Here is a 17773-nt window from a genome sequence, read left to right on the forward strand (position 1 = left end):
ATAAACTGATTACAGAGTTTATCTGGAATAGGAAGGCACCCAGAATTCGCAAATTGCTACTCCAAAGGCCTCAGAGACTTGGAGGCATGGCATTGCCTAACTTTCAGTACTATTATTGGGCTGCCAATATTAGAGCCCTACACTACTGGCTGCATCTAGATGTTCTTAGTCCACAGCCTACTTGGCTACAGATGGAAGCCTTGTCTTGTAAACCCACTTCTTTGAAGGCATTATTGTACTCCCCTCTCATACTTTCTCTGTCTTCATACACTAAAAATGTATGTGTTAAAACATCAATGAGAATTTGGAACCAGTTCAGAAAACATTTCAATCTGGGTGATATTTCTATCCTCTCTCCTCTCACTTCAAATGTTGCTTTTCCACCGTCACTGACTGACGAAGCGTGGTCGATATGGTCTAGGTTGGGTATCAAGTCCTTAAAGTATCTGTATATAGATGGGATATTTGCATAATTTCAACAGCTATCTGGAAAATATTCATTACCCACATCACATTTCTTTAGATATCTACAGATACGCAGCTTTGTTAAATCCTTATATCCCAATTTCCCTAATGTGCCTTCTGCTAACTCTCTTGACTTCCTCTTAATGCCTCTTCCTAACGCTAAAAGAATGATAGCCTCTATTTATAACAGAATATGCCTTAAGACCAGTAAATCTCAATTCAATTAAGACTCACTGGGAGGAGGACCTGGGAATTGATATTCTAGATGGGGCTCAATCTTACAACGTGTGCATTCATCGTCAATTTGCGCTAAACATGGTGTCATTCAGTGTTAGATTGTTCACCGTGTTCACTGGACTAGGGTCAAATTAAGCCGTTTTTTTCCCTGACATTGACCCTACATGTGAGAGGTGTCACTCAGCACCTGCGACACTGGGACATACACTTTGGTTTTGCCCAAAACTATTTGAATACTGGTCCAAGGTCTTTGATATCCTGTCCTATGTATTAGAGCAAACAATTTCTCCTTCTCCCTTAACTGCGTTGTTTGGTGTTCTCCCCTCTACTATGTCCACATCTTCGTATAAGGCTGACTTTGTTGCAATTATCACTCTCGTAGCAAGGCGTCTAATTCTGCTTAGGTGGAAGTCTTCTAATGCCCCTTCATTCAGTTCCCTGATTAAAGATATCCTTTATTTTATGAAAATAGAAAAAATAAAACACAGCATGAAGGGCTCTACCCGCAAGTTCACAAAAACATGGGGATATTTGTCTGATTACATTGACGAGTTGAACCTCCCCTCTGTGACGGACTAGAACTGTGTGCATATGTTACAGGAAATGGATTACTGTGGTAACAGATTTTTTTTTTCTAAGGTTGCAGGCTTTGTGTATTGTGTAGGTAGGCCTATGTTTTTATTTTGTGATTTAAGTTTTGGTATTATTGTTGTTATTATTACTTTTATAATTTATTTGTTTATGTTATGTTTCTGTTTAGTTTGTGTTAAATGGTGTACTGTATATGGTTGGGGGGGGGGGGGGGGGGGGGTCTGGTTTGTTCTTTGTTGTTTTTATAACCAATGTGTGGTATCATTCCTAATGTCAGCCACTCAAATTGCATTACTTGTTGGGCTCTGGACATACGCCACATGAAAAGATCCTAAACCTTTGTATTTACCTTTGAAAATCCAATAAAGAAATCTTTGAAAAAAAAAAACAACAACAGTTGGGCAGTTGTTAGATTTGATTTAAAACATATCAAGATGTATTCATTGAATTTTTTTTTCTTGTTGAACAATGATTTATTATTCTTGAGTTCAGCAAACTGAGTATAAACTCCATAGTAGTGATCTCATAGCCTCAGAGAAAGAGTGTGGTGGTGGCTGAGAGCACCAGCAGCAGGATGACGCTGGGAATAGTTGGTAAGGTACCGTTGCATAGATTCCCTTCACAACAACTTATGGTACCTCCACATGCGACATGGTTTTGACAGCCCTTTGTAACCACATCGAACCCTGCGAACCATCAGAGACAAGAAAAACATTGTAAACAGGAACTTTGGCTTGTGAGCGAGTGTGCACCGTGAATTGAGAGAACAACAACTCACCGTCCAGTTTGAGAGAGAAACAGCGGTCAAAAATGACGGCGCAGGATTTGGTGTCGGTGCAGGACTTAGATTCGGTGGCTGTGCATGTGTAGCATCTCAATGCACTGGCTACACAAAAACACAAAGCACAACAGTTCAACATGAGCCACAAGCAGACTCTGACTTTTCATTTCAGCAAAGCTGATATTTTGTGGATGTTTGTAAAGCAACATCTATCAGCAGGCAGGTTGTAGCTGTGCTTGGAAAAACTTTCCATTATAGAATATTAAAACAAAAGAAAAATCTTTTAAATAAATGACAAATAACTAATAGCTTGATAAGATTTTACTTATTGCAACCTGTAAATGTGAAATTACATTTGTTAAGAGTTCTTCCAAAGTCTCAGAGCTCTGCTGCTGAACATAAAAGACTCATATTTCTTTTTGAGGTCAATTAAGAAAGATCTGCTGTAGAGCCCGGGAAAGCTATAAATTATTAATTTATGTCTATCACATAGGCTATAGGCCAACAGTAGGCCTACATTGTGCTGGATATTTTATTTGGTGGCCTATTAATAAAAAAATGAGATGTCTACATTTGCGGATGTCTCGTAGCCTGATTAATATAGACTTTCAAATCTCTAGCAGAGCCGAAGGTGTTGCGTCACTGCGAGGGCGGAGCCTGGGTAGATGTCTCGCATAGGTTTCCGATTCCGTTCTGCTCTTCCGTTCTGCTCTCCGATCATGACAGAAGAGCAAAGCTCCTCTAGTTCCAGTGAAGCACACGCTTCTGAAGTAAGTGCTGGTTTAAAGAGAGGTACATTCAGGGCGTATTCAGACCAGGAAAGTCCGATAGTTCACTTGCTTTGGTCCGAACCTTTTTTTTTTTTCATTTTGGTGCGGTTCGCTTTCAGACTGTACATTTCAGTAAATGGACCAAAATATGTCATCAAAGCCACGCGCCCTGAAGTCGTTCGGCTATTGGTCAGAATCGACGCGCAACATAAAGTGCTAAGTTCAAAAGTGAATGTAGTCATGGACGCTTTCCGTGCCGTTATTGCTTTTAATATAATCAAAACTATATGTTTTTTCAACGTATATGATATGTGGGCATCTGCCCAAACGTCCACAAGAGTTCGGTGGTTTGTATTCAGACCATCCCAAAAGGTCCGAACCAACGGAAATCTGGTCCGTTTGGTCGTTTGGTCCGGACCAAACGAGGTAGGTGTGAATACGCCCTCACTGTTAAAAAGTCAAAAGTTCTAAAATCAGATATTTGGAAGTCATTCTCGCTTGTGTACGACGCAGAGGGAAATCAGCTGCCCTTTGCTTCTTGTGATAGCTGCTTGTGCCATCTAATGCGCTCCTGCACTATGTGCCCCACCTGAAGGATCGGACAGTGGTGTGCGCAGCTAAGATCATGTTTCTTTCCTCAAGCAAAGGGACAAAATATGACAGGTGCGGGCGGGCGCGGGACTGTAAATTCTGTCCCGCGCAGGCCTCTAATCTGATGCATAAACTCCCACAAAATTACTGCAAACATCCTTGTTTTTACATTTTCTGTGTTCACAAAAGTGATCGCACGGTCGTTAGTGTTTTTAAACCAACTATGGTACAGGATAAAAACAATAGCCTGCTGTGGAAGTCATGTCCAACACAATCTCACCAACACCCCTTCCTCTCTAATCTTATTATCACTATCAACATCAGCTCATTGTTTTATTTCATGGCCTGACTTGAAAGACGCTCTTACCTGCAGACAGAGTCCCAAACAGGATCAGGACTCCGTAGGGCCGCATCACGAGCTTGAATTGTTAATCAGCCTTGCAAGAATGAAAGCTTGAGCAAAGCCTTTCTATTTCAGCTCCCCTCTTGCTTTAAGTACTACAGCATTTGCATATTTGTGACAAAGCCTCCTCCCATGTGACCTGACTGAAAGCGGACCTTAAGTAACTTAATTGTTCCTGAGACACTTGGACAAGAAAGAAAAATGTTAATGACTCATCCATCTGGTATAAAGGAATATTTGTCTAATGATACAATTATCAAAAGGAGACTTTGAACTGATGGGGAATGATTGTAGTTGTGAACGCTGTAGTTGTTGGTGGTGGTGGAGAGGAGAGGAGAGGATCCAAATGCAGAACAGAAACTTCAAGACAGATGGAGACTTAACAGAAGCTTTATTTAAAAACTGGAACCGAAAGTGCAGCAGAGCTGGGAGAAAACAACCGAAAGTTGAAACAGACTTTCAAGAATTCCAAGAGGGTTGCAACAGCAAGGAGGAGGACTAACCAAAGGGAATATATATGGAGTGGTACAAATGAGGAAGTGATTGCAGCTGTGGCTGATTGAGTGGACACAGGTCTGCAGTGGAGCTGAGGGCTAAAGCAAGGGAACTGAGGACATGGATCAGAACAAGACTCACTCTCAGGGTCTAACCACAAACAAAAAAAGACAAATACAAACAGAGTAAATCCTGATTTAAACCAATTACTAAATGATACAAATGAGACAGAACAGCTTTTGAGTCATGTGTCTTACTGGCATTGGAGCCTCACAAGACGTGTGATTCCCAAACCCTTCTATAAGATGCGAAAAGTCTCAAATTAAAGCTTAGAGTGCGCAGGGCCAAACAATATTCATTATGTAACATTTCCTTGTTGAGGTCAGGAGTTAAAATCAACTTGTGTCAGGATTCAAATAGATCTTGACCTAAATGTACATGTCAGGGGAATTTTATAGGACTTAATATGTCCGCAGTAATGAGTATAGTTTATCATACCATTGGTTTATTCTTTAAGTTAATCGGAATAATCTTTAAACAACAATGTCTTTTAATAGTATTTCATTTTGAACACTTGGAGCTTCCATAACCAAAAGTGCAGCAGAGCTGAACCAAGATATCACCAGAATAATTAAAAAGATTGAGTAAAACTGGGGCTGTATGGTGTGCTAATTAGTGATGTCACCTCACAGCAAGAAAGTTTCCTGGCTCGAATCCCAGATGGGTCCTTTCTGAGTGTTGTTCTCCACATGGGCTTTCTCCCACCATCCAAAAAAAAAAAAAAAAAAAAAAAAAAAAAAAAGCTTAGTTGGTGATTCTGAAATGGCCCTGGGAGTGAGTGTGCGTGGTTATTTGTGTCTGTGTGGCCCTGTGATGCCCATGCAGGGTGTACCCCTGGATAGGCTCCAGCCACCCTGAATTAGATCTGGTGGGTATAGAAAATGGATGGGTAAAACTGCAAAAAAATTACATTATATAACAAGCCTTTAACTTGAACTGAAAACCTATTTACTTTATTTAAACCTTCAATTTCAATCTATTTCACACTTCAAATTTATATTTAAAAAACTTCTTGTATTTCACTCACACAGGCTGGAGAGGGGATGGCAGAGGGAAGGGATGGATCGGGTAGTGAGCTCGAACAGATGTAAGTAGGTGGTTGGAGTTTTAAAGTGGAATAGTTAGGGTAAAACAAAAGTAACAAGAGACATGTTGATAAGTCGGATGATAGTGTGACTGGGATTGGAATGGTTGGAGTAAAAAAAAAAAAAAAGAAGGGCCAGAGAAACAAAAGGCCATTGTTTAAGAAGGAGGAGCTTCTTTTAGAGACTGGAATCTAATCCAGCCAACCAAATCGATTAGGAAGTCGAGGAAGTGAAGGGTGCTAGAATATTGAGAAATGGGTCGTTGTTGGTTACTTGTAAGGACGGAGGACAACAAGGGAGAGTAATCAGAATCAACAAGATAAACGGTAAGAAACTGTAATGCTGTTTGATTAATGACAGAAAATAAGTCACCAATATGGACACCAATTAGTGTATCAGTAGAAGATGTTAAAGGGAATATTGCAAATAAGGTCAAACATATGAAAACAACAAAAAATGGGATGAAATGTGCTTGCCTTTCACAGCTGATTATTTCTGATGAGGAAAGACTCCCAGAAAAAAAAAATCTTCTTTGGATACATGAGTTATGAGGTGAGACCATGTGTTTCCCCACCGCTTACATCTGCAGGAGATCATAATTATGGTAAATGTGACAAAGCTGAAATGTTATAATCGTGAAGCAGAAAACAGCTCAGCATAGCTCAGTGAGTAAAAGTGACTTCGGGAATCGGGAATCAGCTATGCAGAAGAACTGAAGTCCCAGAGATCGCAAAACTGATAAGACCAAATCCCACAAGCATTAAAGAAACCGTTAAATGTAAAAGCTGTCATAAACTGGAACAAGACCAATTTTGTACTCTCAATGGTTGAGATAGTTGACTGTTCAGCACAATCAAAAGGTTGAATTGACAGAATTAAAATCATTGTCAAAGTATCTGAATATTTGTAACGCCATGTCACGAGTTTTAGGTCATGTTTTGGTTTATAGTTCATGTCTTAGTTTAGTTTTTTTTTCTCATGTTTTAGGTTCAGGTCTTTAGTTTTCATGTCACACCACCCTCTCCTTCCCTGCAATCAGCCTCACGTCCCTCACCTGTGTTTTCCCCATCAGCTGCACTCCATCCTTAATCACCATCCACAGTATTTAGTTTCCAGGTTTCCTTTCAGTTCTTGTGAGATCCTTCCCCGTCACCATCCATGCTACGCCACGCCACGCCACAGATAAGTTTCCATGCTTTTGTTTTGTTTCGTCATAGATATTTCCACAGTTTAGGTTTTTGTATCCGGCTCAGCCGCGCTTTCCTTTTCCTTCCTATTTTTACTTTTGGAAAATCCGCATCCGTGTCCTCCCTTAAAAACCCACACCTGACAATATTAAGGTATATCACAGGGAGACAGTTGAAGATATTCCAAATGAAGAGACACAGCCTTCTCAGATACGGGCTGGATCATCTGAACTGTTTTAATGTTAATTCAATGGAATGCACACAGTTTAACTGCAGATGGTCAGGAATTTAAAAGCTATATTGATGGTTTGAGACAGAAGCCTGATGCCAGTTTTTAAGCAGGAGATATGGTTAAAGCCACAGCTAGATTTTATTATGTAAGGTTATACAGCAGTTAGAAGAAAAAAAGATTTTAGGCAAAGGAGGAGGAGTTGCAGTATTCATACAGAATGGAATTAGTTGTAAGCTTATGCATATAGGCACAAATCAGGGATCAATCAAGATCACGGTATAGACAGTTAAAGGTACTATAGATATTAAAAATGACTATGATCCATTTGGGAAGTTAAGTCATGATATTTTAGCAGATTTTGGGGGATCACTGCAAGGTAGTATGAGGATTTTGAGTCACACAATACATTACGGGAAAGCAATAGCACAGATTCAAATGGATTAGTGGTTTAAGAAATTATAGAAGGTTAGTGTTTGGTGTGTATTAATAATGGGGAAGGGACATGATTCAATTGCATGTGAAACACAGAGGCAGCACTTGTCCTGACATTTGCATCCAGTGCTATAGCTGGTATAAGTACATGGGATGTCTTAAAACATACTATGATTGGTAAACATCACTATCCAGTAGTGATTAAGATGGTATGGAGATTTATCTTAAAAGGGTAAATAAGTTTCCATCCATCCATCCATTTTCTATACCCGCTGAATCCGTCGGTCGGGCTGCGGGGGGGCTGGAGCCTAACCCAGCAGTCATCGGGCAAGAGGCGGGGTACACCCTGGATAGGCCGCCAGTCCATCACATGGCCACGTAGAAACAAACGAGACAAACAACCACACACACGCTCACACTCACTCCTAAGGACAATTTTTTTTTAGAAACACCAATTAACTTAACATGCATGTTTTTGGATGGTGGGAGGAAGCCGGAGTACCCGGAGAGAACCCACACATACACAGGGAGAACATGCAAACTCCACACAGAAAGGCCCCAGCCAGGAGTTGAATCTGGAACCCTCTCGCTGTGAGGCAATGGTGCTAACCGGTAAACAAATTTACTCAGTGGAAATTTGGACGTGCTGACTGGAATGTCCTCTGAGAAGTTGCAAAGAGATTGATTGATGATTTAGTTTAGTGGTTTTTCTCCCTTATTTCCTCCTCTCTGTTGCTGGCAGCAGATAGTTGGGTTCCAGACTCTTGTTGGCTGGCTGGTCAGTCTTGATTCAACTTTGGCAAAGGAACTGATACCCTTCAGACTGTAATAGTTGTCCTGCCACTGGGCTACTATCTTAGAAGGTAAGAGCCTACGTCACATGGATAAACCCTAACTTTTTAGAGAAAAGAGAGTCAGGAGACTTTGCCTTTTAACATATTTGAACTTAGAAGAGCTATTATCAGTGCCTGTCAGACTTCTCCTGGGAAAGATCAAGTATATTATCAGATGGTGGAAACAATGTGTAATAAAACATTTAAAGTAGTACCATGCCCACATAATACAGTTTGGGATGTTGGCCAACTTCCAGCAGAGTGGAGGTAAGCAGTGATAGTATCCATTTTGAAATCAGGGAAAGATCAGTCTTACACATTATAGACCCATTGCCTTTACTTCTCATTTATGTAAAATCATGGAGCCATCAGGGGGATTAACATACAACTACTTAGACTTTTTTCTTACTTATTCTACTTGATTCTAAAACAAAGATCTTTTGTCACCTTATCAGAGTGGTTTCCAAAGGGGTCAGAAAACAATAGATGGAGTACTTTGCCCCGAGTCAGAAATCAGAATAGTACAAACCAACAGAGAAAAAGTGAGAGCTGTCTGAAAAGGCAAATGAAAAGAAGGTCTTCTTTATCAGTTGGAGTCACTGTAAAAAGCTGGCGTGAGTATACAATGGGCTTCTGGATTTCGTATTTGATAGGAAAATTCAAGTACAGAAGGGAATATTCCAGTGTGTTTACAGTGGAAAATAGAACTCCACAAGGCAGTGTCCATGGGACTATGTTTTTAGTTTTAGGTTACATTTAGGTTTTTAGCCTGTCATGTGTTTTGCCATTGTTTTTCCCCTCACTTCCCTCACTCAGTTAATTAGTTCATTCCCCTCACATTTCCATTGTCACCAGCTGCACTCACTCTCCAATCACTCCCAGCCCTCTATTTAGTCCCCTGTCTCCCCTGTCTGTTTGTTGGATCTTTGCCTTTGTTTCTTGCCTTACCTACCCTGTTTGCCACACTTACCTTACCTGTCTGTTTATGTACCTACTCTCCTGAGATTTCCCTCATGCCACGCCACGTTGTCCTTTGAAGCTAAGTATTTATTTATCCCATGCCTTTTTTGAATCTGGCTCAGCTGCGCCTTTTGTTCTTTTCACTTTGCAAATAAACCAAGCTTTCTTTTTGAAGTCCACATCCGTGTCCTACCTTCCCCACCACACCCACCTGACAGGCAGTATTTGCAGTCCGTAATGAGTCCATAATGAATCCCTGTATGCCGATAATGGGGCAATGTGGATAAGAGGCTGTAATGTCTCCTGTATTAAAACGAAAATCCAGGCTGCAATAGTTGAAATGGAAAGGTAGGCATGTAAATGAGGATTTAAATGATCGGTGGCTACAACTCAAGTGAATTGTTTTTTTTAAAGTGCTGTAAGGTTACACCTATTTGACTGAATTATACCAACAATCTTTTGGGCTAACAAGGGCAGTCAGGCTTCTTGGGATTTGGTTTTGATGAAAAACTCATGTGGAGCAAAAAGTAAAGTAATGGACGAACAAGTGGGGACAGGAGTGGGTAACAAGCAGACCATCTCTCCAAAAAACTGGGCACTCATGAGATCTGTTTTTGACTGCGGATGAATTGATTTGGCCAAATATGTTTTGACAAACTGTTGCAAACATATTGGAAGAAACTTTATAAGTTTTGGATGGGTTGGCAGTGCCAAGCCAGAGAGGGTGAGCCAAGTAGAGGCCTAAACTTTCATTAGGATGTATACACACTGCTGAGGGTTTAATATTATCTTTTATTGTACATATTTATGCATTGTGCTTATACTGAGTTGATACACTCCTTTTTGAAGGGAACAAGCATTAACCCCACGGTGTGAAGGGTGAAAACAGGAAAGGGAGTGAGTTGAGTGTTGAGAGAAACTGCTACATGCTTACAGGGAGAGTCAAAACAGGTGGGATGAAGTCTATAGTGGAAAATGACCAGATACAGGGAGATAGGGAGGAGTTTTCCCACACAGGGAGAAGACATCTGACTGGAGCAGAGATGGGGTACCAGGCTGATATCGGACAAAGGACCAATCAGGGAAAGTCAAGTCTAAACCATGGCTTCTCCCCAACTTTTGGACCAATAATATTTACATCATGTTTGTATGACAATATAAAGGTTTATTTTGAAAAAGCGTGGTACCCCTTTTTGACTCTAAATTGTCCTTAGGAGTGAGTGTGAGCGTGGATGGTTGTGTGTCTCGTTTGTCCCTGTGTTGCCCTGTGATGGACTGGTGACCTGTCCAGGGTGTACCCTGCCTCTCGTCCAATGACAGTTGGAATACGCTCCAGCCCCCTTGCAACCCTAAATTTGATTAAGCGGGTATAGAAAATGGATGGATGGTACCCTTTTTCTGATCTGACTGGCTGGCAGAGAGAGGTCCACAGCGCTGTGTAACTTGAACCATGAACCATTTAATAAATTCTGAGCTAGATTTAGAGTTTGGATATCTTCTCTCAGACAAACGAACACGACAACACACAGTGTGGCAGGAATACTGGGATATGACGGAAAGTGGAAGGTATATATATAACTTTTAGAGACACGTTTCTGCTGGGAGAAACGTGAGTTGGAAAAGAAAGGAAAGCAACATTATTACTTGTTTGAGAATAGGTACAGGTCTCAACCATATATTATATAGAACAGGCAAAAATATCCAACAGGGATATGTGTACCCTTTAGTCAGCCAGAAACTGTGGAACATGTTCTACTTCACTGTAGGAAATACACAGAAACACAGAAAGAATGACATTCTTCAATCAGTTAAAAAAAAAGCAAAGTAGGTTTTTTTCGTTTTTCCTTACCTGGTCTTTTAGGTCAAACAAGTAAGATCATTCCTGACAATATTAGGTTTTTAAAAGAAACCGATTGAATGAAAAGTATGTAGTATTCTTTCTGTGCCACGCTGCTGTCCACTTGGTGGCGGTAATGCAATTTAAGTTGATTTTGCCAATCGCAAGTGAATCTAAAAGAAGAAGAGGAAGACGAAGAAGAAGAAGAAAGAGCAGCTCCGATTTACGTGCCTCGTGACGTCGTTGTACGCGCCGCTATGTTTTGAAACGCCGGGCAGCTTCGGCTAAAGCCTTGTATTGCATTGGCTGCATACGCGCAGGGTTTTTTTTTTTTTTTTTTAAGTTTTAATGATGTATTCAGTGTAAGCGCAGGTTAAGCATGCCAAAGTCTGTGAAAAAGTCCTGCACCACGCAGACCTCCATTAGCAGGTACTTCGGAGGGCTGAGCGGCAGCAGCAGTACTCGGTATGGGATAAACCAAAATCCCGCTGAGCACCAGCTTTCAAGCGGCAAGGTGAGGTGTGCTTCACTAAATAAACCCCACACATGGCAGATTTACGCTAATCGCTGAACCTGAACTGTATTTGTGCTGCAGCAGAAACTTTCCTCTGGTGATGATGTTGGGTTGCCATCAAAGCGAGCTAAGCTTTCTCTAACAGACCAGCCGCTGGGAGGTCTGGAGAGTGATCCTGCGCCCTGTCAGAGTGTTAAAGGTCAGTGTGTATGTCAAAAAACAAGAAAATCCTCCAAACCCTCATGCTGCTCATCCCTATTGCAACCATTTCTAGTTATCCTCAAGCATCACACCTCTCCACACAGCATTTAATAATATTGTATTCCTCATGATGCACTTTGACTGCTTAAAAACTTAATAACAGCTGGTGTTTTTGTCTCCTCTCCTCAGAGTCGGAGCTGGAGCTCACCTCGAGCAGAGGAGGAGGAAGCCTCTGCTCCTCCACTTTGGAAAAGCTGAAAGGCTTCACCTGCGTGAGGCAGAGTGACGCCCAGGAGGAAACAAAGAAAGGTGGTGCTGGCAGTGAAGACTGTGACCGGAGAAGCAGCGTTATACCTGCTTGTGGAGTTCCAGACCAACACACCTCCACATACAAAATTCAACAGGAAGAGGAGGAGTGTGAGGATGGAGAGGAGGATGTCAAAGAGACGGAAGATTTAGGACTGGCTGCTAAGAAACAGGTAATTAATAAATAAGAAAAAAATGAAAATAGTGAAATTCTGGTATGGCTTAGCTCACCCCAAGTGTTGTTAGTGTCCATTTAAGAAGTGAACACTACTTGTCCACAGTGTACTACCAGGCTGCCATTACTTTTCTGGGAGTCTTTCATTCTTTATTTGTCAAAGTCTGTAACGGAGATGACATTTGGTTTGCTGTCTTTCACTAAACAAAGTTTGATGTGTTTGTCTGCTGACTGAGTGGTCACTTCTGTTCTGTACGAGTTTTATTTATCATAAAACTCATCTGGATTTGGCAAAGCGGTTTAAGGCGTCATACTCTGCCCCCTCTGTGACCTTAACTGGAGCCATGATTTGACACTGAGAAAGCCTTCCTGTGCTCTGACTCAGTGGTGATGTCATTTCCCCAGCGTTGACACTGTAAGAGCCTGAAAACAACGGCAGAGTTGACTTGAGAGTAAATGTTTTTTTTTTTTCTTCTTCTTTATTTCGCAGGCTCTCTGCTTGTCCCAGTTTGCCAAGTCAGGAGGAGGGGGAGGAGGGGGAGGAAGGGCGGCAGCGCTGATTCCACCATCAGACTCCAGCGCTGCCTCCAGACGCTCAAAGAGCGTGTACACTCCCCTGGAACAGCAGGTCATCCAGCTCAAACAGCAGCATAAGGATGCCTTGTTGGCTGTTGAGTGTGGTTACAAGTACAGGTTCTTTGGAGGGGATGCGGAGGTGAGAAATGAAAAGTGTTCGTAGCTATATTGCACAAGGAAATTGTTTTAATTTGATTCAAACTATGCTAAATCAAATCTGTTAGACTTGGAATATCACTTCATACGTAATTTAGATGATTCTCTGTGTTTTTGTAGTTTTTATTTATTTATTTTTTTTTTTACTGAAATTTTGCAATCAAATTTTGATTCGTTTACGGTTAAAAGACCTTTCCAGACATTGTAAACTGTTCATTTTGACAATTCTCTCTTTTTTTTTTTTAGGTTTTGATTGTTGGAAATCTGTGCCCACAGAGCAAAGAAAATATTAAAATCGAAATCTGTACTTCAAACACACTGCTTTTTGAGAGAGAGAGCACATTGAATAAAAGAGAGAGACAAATCATTTCAAAATGAGCTGTGGACTTTTATGCCATCTTTGTGTGTGTTTGGACAGATTGCTGCAAAGGAGCTCAATATCATCTGTCATCTGGATCACAACTTCATGACGTGCAGCATCCCCACACACCGGCTGTTTGTTCATGTCAGGCGTCTGGTTTCTCATGGACACAAGGTATCACGTATGTCTTTTATATTGCTGCTGTTCACCTTGTGAAGTGGTTGAGAAAGTCCAGCTGTTTCTTTTCCCCCATTTTGTCTTTCATTTTTAGGTCGGTGTGGTTAAGCAGACAGAGACATCTGCGATTAAGGCTTCAGGGGCCAATAGAAACGCTCTGTTCACTCGTCAGCTAAGTGCCCTGTACACCAAGTCCACTCTGGTGGGGGAGGGTATCCTTACTTACAGTGAATGTGTGCGTGTGTCCTTAAAACAGCTTTTCTATCTCTATCTCCGATTCTTTCATTGGAAGCCCAAGTGCAAGCTGGAGAAATCTTGAGTTCACAGACAAAGTATTCATTAGTGGTCACATGTTAAGTATGGCAGCGCTGGACTCTGAGTCTGGACCTGTCTGACAACATCATCTGACCCAGTTATTTAGTCCAGTTATGCTATTTTAAAGTCTTGGACCATTCAAGGACATACATTGCGTAGTATGAGCAGAGTGTACAAGTACAAGTTAGGAACATCGGTTATTTAGAAAAATACAGAATATGAATACACAGTGTCTCAGAACAAAGCCAATTCTAACAATATGTCTGAAGTGGTTTCCTTGACAGTTTTTCAGACGTAAACCCCGTCTGCAGACTTGCGGCTGTGGGAGAGGAGGGGGGCTGCGGTGACGTAGTGTCTGACCCCCCTGACAGCTTCCTGCTGTGCATCAGTGAGAACTGGGACAAGCTGAGGAAGCAGCTCACTGTGGGGCTTGTGGTGAGTCTGACCTGCATAGCAGGTTGCCTGATTCCTGCGGTAGTTTTATTTATTCATTTTGAATGATTTGCTTCTCTGTATCTGACAGTTGTTCCTGAAAATCTCACAAGAATAAAAAACAAAAAAAACAAACCAAAGAAGTCCGAAGTTACGCTGTAGTCGGGGTTGGTGATGAGGAGTGTAGGTCGGGCAGAAAACAGCCAACATGGCGTGTGGGCCTCTGGGTTGCAGAAATGTTACTTTATGGCAGAGATACTCATTGCGCGGCTCGCGAGCCACATGCGGCTCCTCAAGCTTTAATTGGCGGCTCGCACTCGCATTATAACAATATGGTAACAATAAATTTTTTTCAAATAACATACAGCAAATACTGCACAGTATTGATTAAGGCTTAATGGTGTTTCCTAAAGGGGGCTCTGTTAAACCTGGCAACGCAGCCCGCTTAAACCACCGTTACACTTGACCGCCGTGCACGCTAGCTCCTTTAGCCAGCGCGAGATGCAGGCACAATGGATCGGTATTTAATTAAAAAAGCATAAAACCATGCTCATCTTAAACGTCTCACTATGATTATAACAACAAACTACAAATACAACATGAAGAAAATCAAGGACATGCATGCCAGGTTATACATGCCAGTATTAAGGCAAATATGGTCTTAATTGAAAATGTATTGGTTGGGTTGTTTCTTTTTTTTTGTGGGATGTTTTATGTGTAGAAATGCATATTTACAAAAGGGGACTTTAGTATGTTGTCATAAAAGTGTCTCTTCCCTTGATTTTGCTCTGCCAATGTGGCTCTTATGGAAAAAATAGTGAGTATCACTGCTTTATGGTAATGCGTAAGGGTGTGGCATCATCGATGTTAAACAAAGCTGCAAAATGATCTGCCCCTTTTTTTTTATTTTTTTTAAATAAAGGTTGTTACCTCACAGCCTGTTGTTTGTCACATTGAACAATTTTTGTATGCATTTTAAAAACGTCTCCTGTGGATCACCAGTTTGCCTGAGTCTCCTCTCATGTCGTGCCATAATGCCTTTTTTTGAAGAGGAATTAGGCAAATGTGTCAGTGTGCACAGTGGTAGATGTGTAAAACACAAATACACATTAGAGACACACAAAATTCAGTTTTTAAAAATGCAACAAAAACCTAAATCTGTAATTTATTGATTTATTTGAACCTTTGTTTATAATTGGAAGATTTCTTGGAGACAGGTTAGAATGTCAGGATTGTGTAATGGGATTATTGTGTTAGACTGCAGAGAACATTGGTCTTTAAGCATCTAGAGAGCTGAATATTGGGAGAAGATTCAGGAAATCTGGGGAGGAATCTCGGACAGCACCGCACAAGAAGCCGGTCCGGCAGCTTGGTGTCCTTGGAAAGCATTTTCACTCAACAGCTGCATCCATTTCAGTTACCTGAAATTATATCATGCAAGGACAAAGTCACGCATCCAATCTAATATATCAACTGATTTTTCTGACAGAGCTTTATGACGAGAAGAATCTTACAGCAACCCAGTTAGTCTCAAATAGGTTTCATACATGTGCAATCTTAGGAAATGTGTTCTGTGGGACAACTTTAATCGCCTCAGTCAGGCATAATTGACTCCTTTTTGACATTTGCAGTCATTTAGACACATTTGATGAAGTTTCCTCTATTTGGTCGTATTTAACCTGCTGCATCAGTCAGAAAAAGATGAACCCAAAATCCTTTCTTTTTTTTTTTTTTTTTTAAATAAAAAATGTTGTTTGTCATGATATATATGTATCACAGGCTTCTAAATGCCGTCCTCTAAAGGTGTATTGAGGTCACTGAGCCCTGACGAGGAGAACAAAGGAATTCTTTAGCAATAAATACAAATGAATGTTGGTCACAATAGTGTTGAAAAGGTTAATCTCCTAATGATGAATAATTAGAAACTAATTGCTAACCATTGAGCTGAAGCTTTACAGTACTTTACCCACTTCAGTTTAGAAGGAAAGCATCTCACGTGAAATGTAGGAACCGATTTTTAAAGAGTTTGTGGTGTGAAAGGATTATTTTGTTGGAGGGTAACATCTAAGCTTCAGACCAAGGGCTCAAAAATATTCACTAGTTAAAAATAATTTCTCATGCATGTGTTTTTCAAATGCAGGCAGTTCAGCCCAGCACTGGAGACATGCTTCTGGACTGTTTCCCCGACGGTCCGTCTCGCACTGAGTTGGAGAGCCGCATCCTAAAGATCAATCCTGTGGAGATTTTGGTGGCCTCGGACCTTTCAGAACAAACTCAGAGACTCCTGCTCAGTATCAGTAACGCCAGGTAATCTGCCATCGGGGCACCAGGGGGCAATATGTGTCTATTTTTGGCACAGTGTATGTATTATTATTTTTATCCAAATTTTTATTGGAAGAGCTTGTGTTTGTGTTTGCGTTTGAGAGTTCAGTCCTTTTCATTCGGGGTCTCATTCAGTTGTTGTGTCTGGAGCTCTCTGGGCTCAGACTGGATGAGGAAATCAATGCGTGCTCACTGAGTGGTTATGAGATACTTGTCCTCGGCACCTTCCATACTTTTTCTATACGTTTTGGAACATTTAAACAGGTTTTGTGTGCTGCAGATGTTGAAAAGATTGAATTTAGAATTTTTTTAACATTTTATTTAAGTGAAATAGCTGCAGCCTTGTTTTCCCTTTAGTATAGAGCTCTCTTATGCTCACCAGCAGCTAATTACACTTTTGTTCCACTTTATTGTTTACTTTTTTTCTACAGAACAAGACTGAATTTTAAAGGGCATCTGATCTTTTAATAGCCAGTATGAAAAGAAGAAAATTATGTCAGGTTACGCTCTCTTTTGCAAAAACGGACTTCCATCGAACATGCTCGGGCTGTGTGAACCGTGAGATCAAGAGGAGTGGGTCAGAAAAAAAAGAAGTGTCCTTTGCTCATTAGCCAACTGACAGCATGCCCAGCGACAGTGATGTTGACCTGATATATTCCACAAACCTGTTGCCTCGTGCTGCGCTGCCTTTCAGTCTAGAGCTGCCTGTTCATCAGGAACGACATCCTCTGGGGGCTGCGCATGATTGCATTATGCTGTGAAAATGAAACGAGAGAGTGCGAGGGAGTGGATTTGATTAGAAGGCAGTGGTTGGATAAATGGGGAAAAAATGTCTGCCACTTCCTACCTCTTTTGTCTTTGACTCCTTGACGGCGCACATTTCTCATCACCGTCTCTTTTCATCATGGCATCGGTTTCAATTTCAGTTTCTGAACATTTGACTCATTTCTATTCATTCCTCTCCTTCATTCAGAAGCCCGTGTCGAGGGATTTAAGCAGAAACGGCCCCTAAAGTTATTGTTTGCTCTCTGGCGTTGTTCTCATCGCAGAAAAAAACGCTTGATCAGTTTGCAGCTTGTAAAAAGGGAATCCAGGGCAGCTTTGTCTCAGACATTTTAAACCTGTTTCACATCCAAAGTACTGTGAGCCTTCAAAGCTTTTTTTATTTTGAATACAAAAATGTTCTGTTTTACTGCAGCAAACTGAAGGGGGTGAGACCTGGATGCATAACATAGATCTGTCAATGTGTAACAACATTGACTGTTGTTAGAATTAGAGT

General features: G+C 41.1%; 2 protein-coding genes across 4 annotated transcripts in view; one reads left to right on the top strand and one right to left on the bottom strand.

The window, feature by feature from the left end:
• Positions 1 to 1695: 1695 nt before the first annotated feature.
• Positions 1696 to 3917, bottom strand: LOC142382864 (prostate stem cell antigen-like). The gene is made up of 3 exons (XM_075468991.1): positions 3803 to 3917; positions 2072 to 2179; positions 1696 to 1979 (listed from the first exon to the last, which is right to left on the bottom strand). Exons 1-3 carry the CDS (start codon positions 3846 to 3848, stop codon positions 1825 to 1827), a joined length of 309 nt encoding a protein of 102 aa, XP_075325106.1. The 5' UTR covers positions 3849 to 3917; the 3' UTR covers positions 1696 to 1824.
• A 7097-nt stretch (positions 3918 to 11014) lies between these two features.
• Positions 11015 to 17773, top strand: part of msh3 (mutS homolog 3 (E. coli)) — a 47116-nt gene continuing 40357 nt past the window's right edge. For 2 of the 3 annotated variants that reach the window (XR_012769922.1, XM_075467626.1), the window contains exons 1-8: positions 11015 to 11473; positions 11555 to 11672; positions 11864 to 12153; positions 12646 to 12870; positions 13306 to 13422; positions 13520 to 13637; positions 14033 to 14175; positions 16313 to 16479. Coding sequence is in view for 2 of the 3 variants with exons in the window: in XM_075467626.1 (XP_075323741.1) it covers positions 11339 to 11473; positions 11555 to 11672; positions 11864 to 12153; positions 12646 to 12870; positions 13306 to 13422; positions 13520 to 13637; positions 14033 to 14175; positions 16313 to 16479 (1313 nt within the window). In the remaining variant the exon portion in view is untranslated. The remainder of the gene's footprint in view (positions 11474 to 11554; positions 11673 to 11863; positions 12154 to 12645; positions 12871 to 13305; positions 13423 to 13519; positions 13638 to 14032; positions 14176 to 16312; positions 16480 to 17773) is intronic. The other variant, XM_075467627.1, reaches the window with a different exon arrangement.

Source organism: Odontesthes bonariensis, chromosome 6 (assembly GCF_027942865.1).
Source record: "Odontesthes bonariensis isolate fOdoBon6 chromosome 6, fOdoBon6.hap1, whole genome shotgun sequence".
In the NCBI taxonomy this organism is placed as follows: domain Eukaryota; kingdom Metazoa; phylum Chordata; class Actinopteri; order Atheriniformes; family Atherinopsidae; genus Odontesthes; species Odontesthes bonariensis.

Excerpts from the sequence above, each read along its gene's own strand:
- LOC142382864 (XM_075468991.1), bottom strand. The coding sequence starts at position 3,848 with ATGCGGCCCTACGGAGTCCTGATCCTGTTTGGGACTCTGTCTGCAG. Across the intron at positions 2,180-3,802 it reads GTTTGGGACTCTGTCTGCAG|CCAGTGCATTGAGATGCTAC; the intron begins GTAAGAGCGTCT and ends GTTTTTGTGTAG. Across the intron at positions 1,980-2,071 it reads TTTCTCTCTCAAACTGGACG|GGTTCGATGTGGTTACAAAG; the intron begins GTGAGTTGTTGT and ends GATGGTTCGCAG.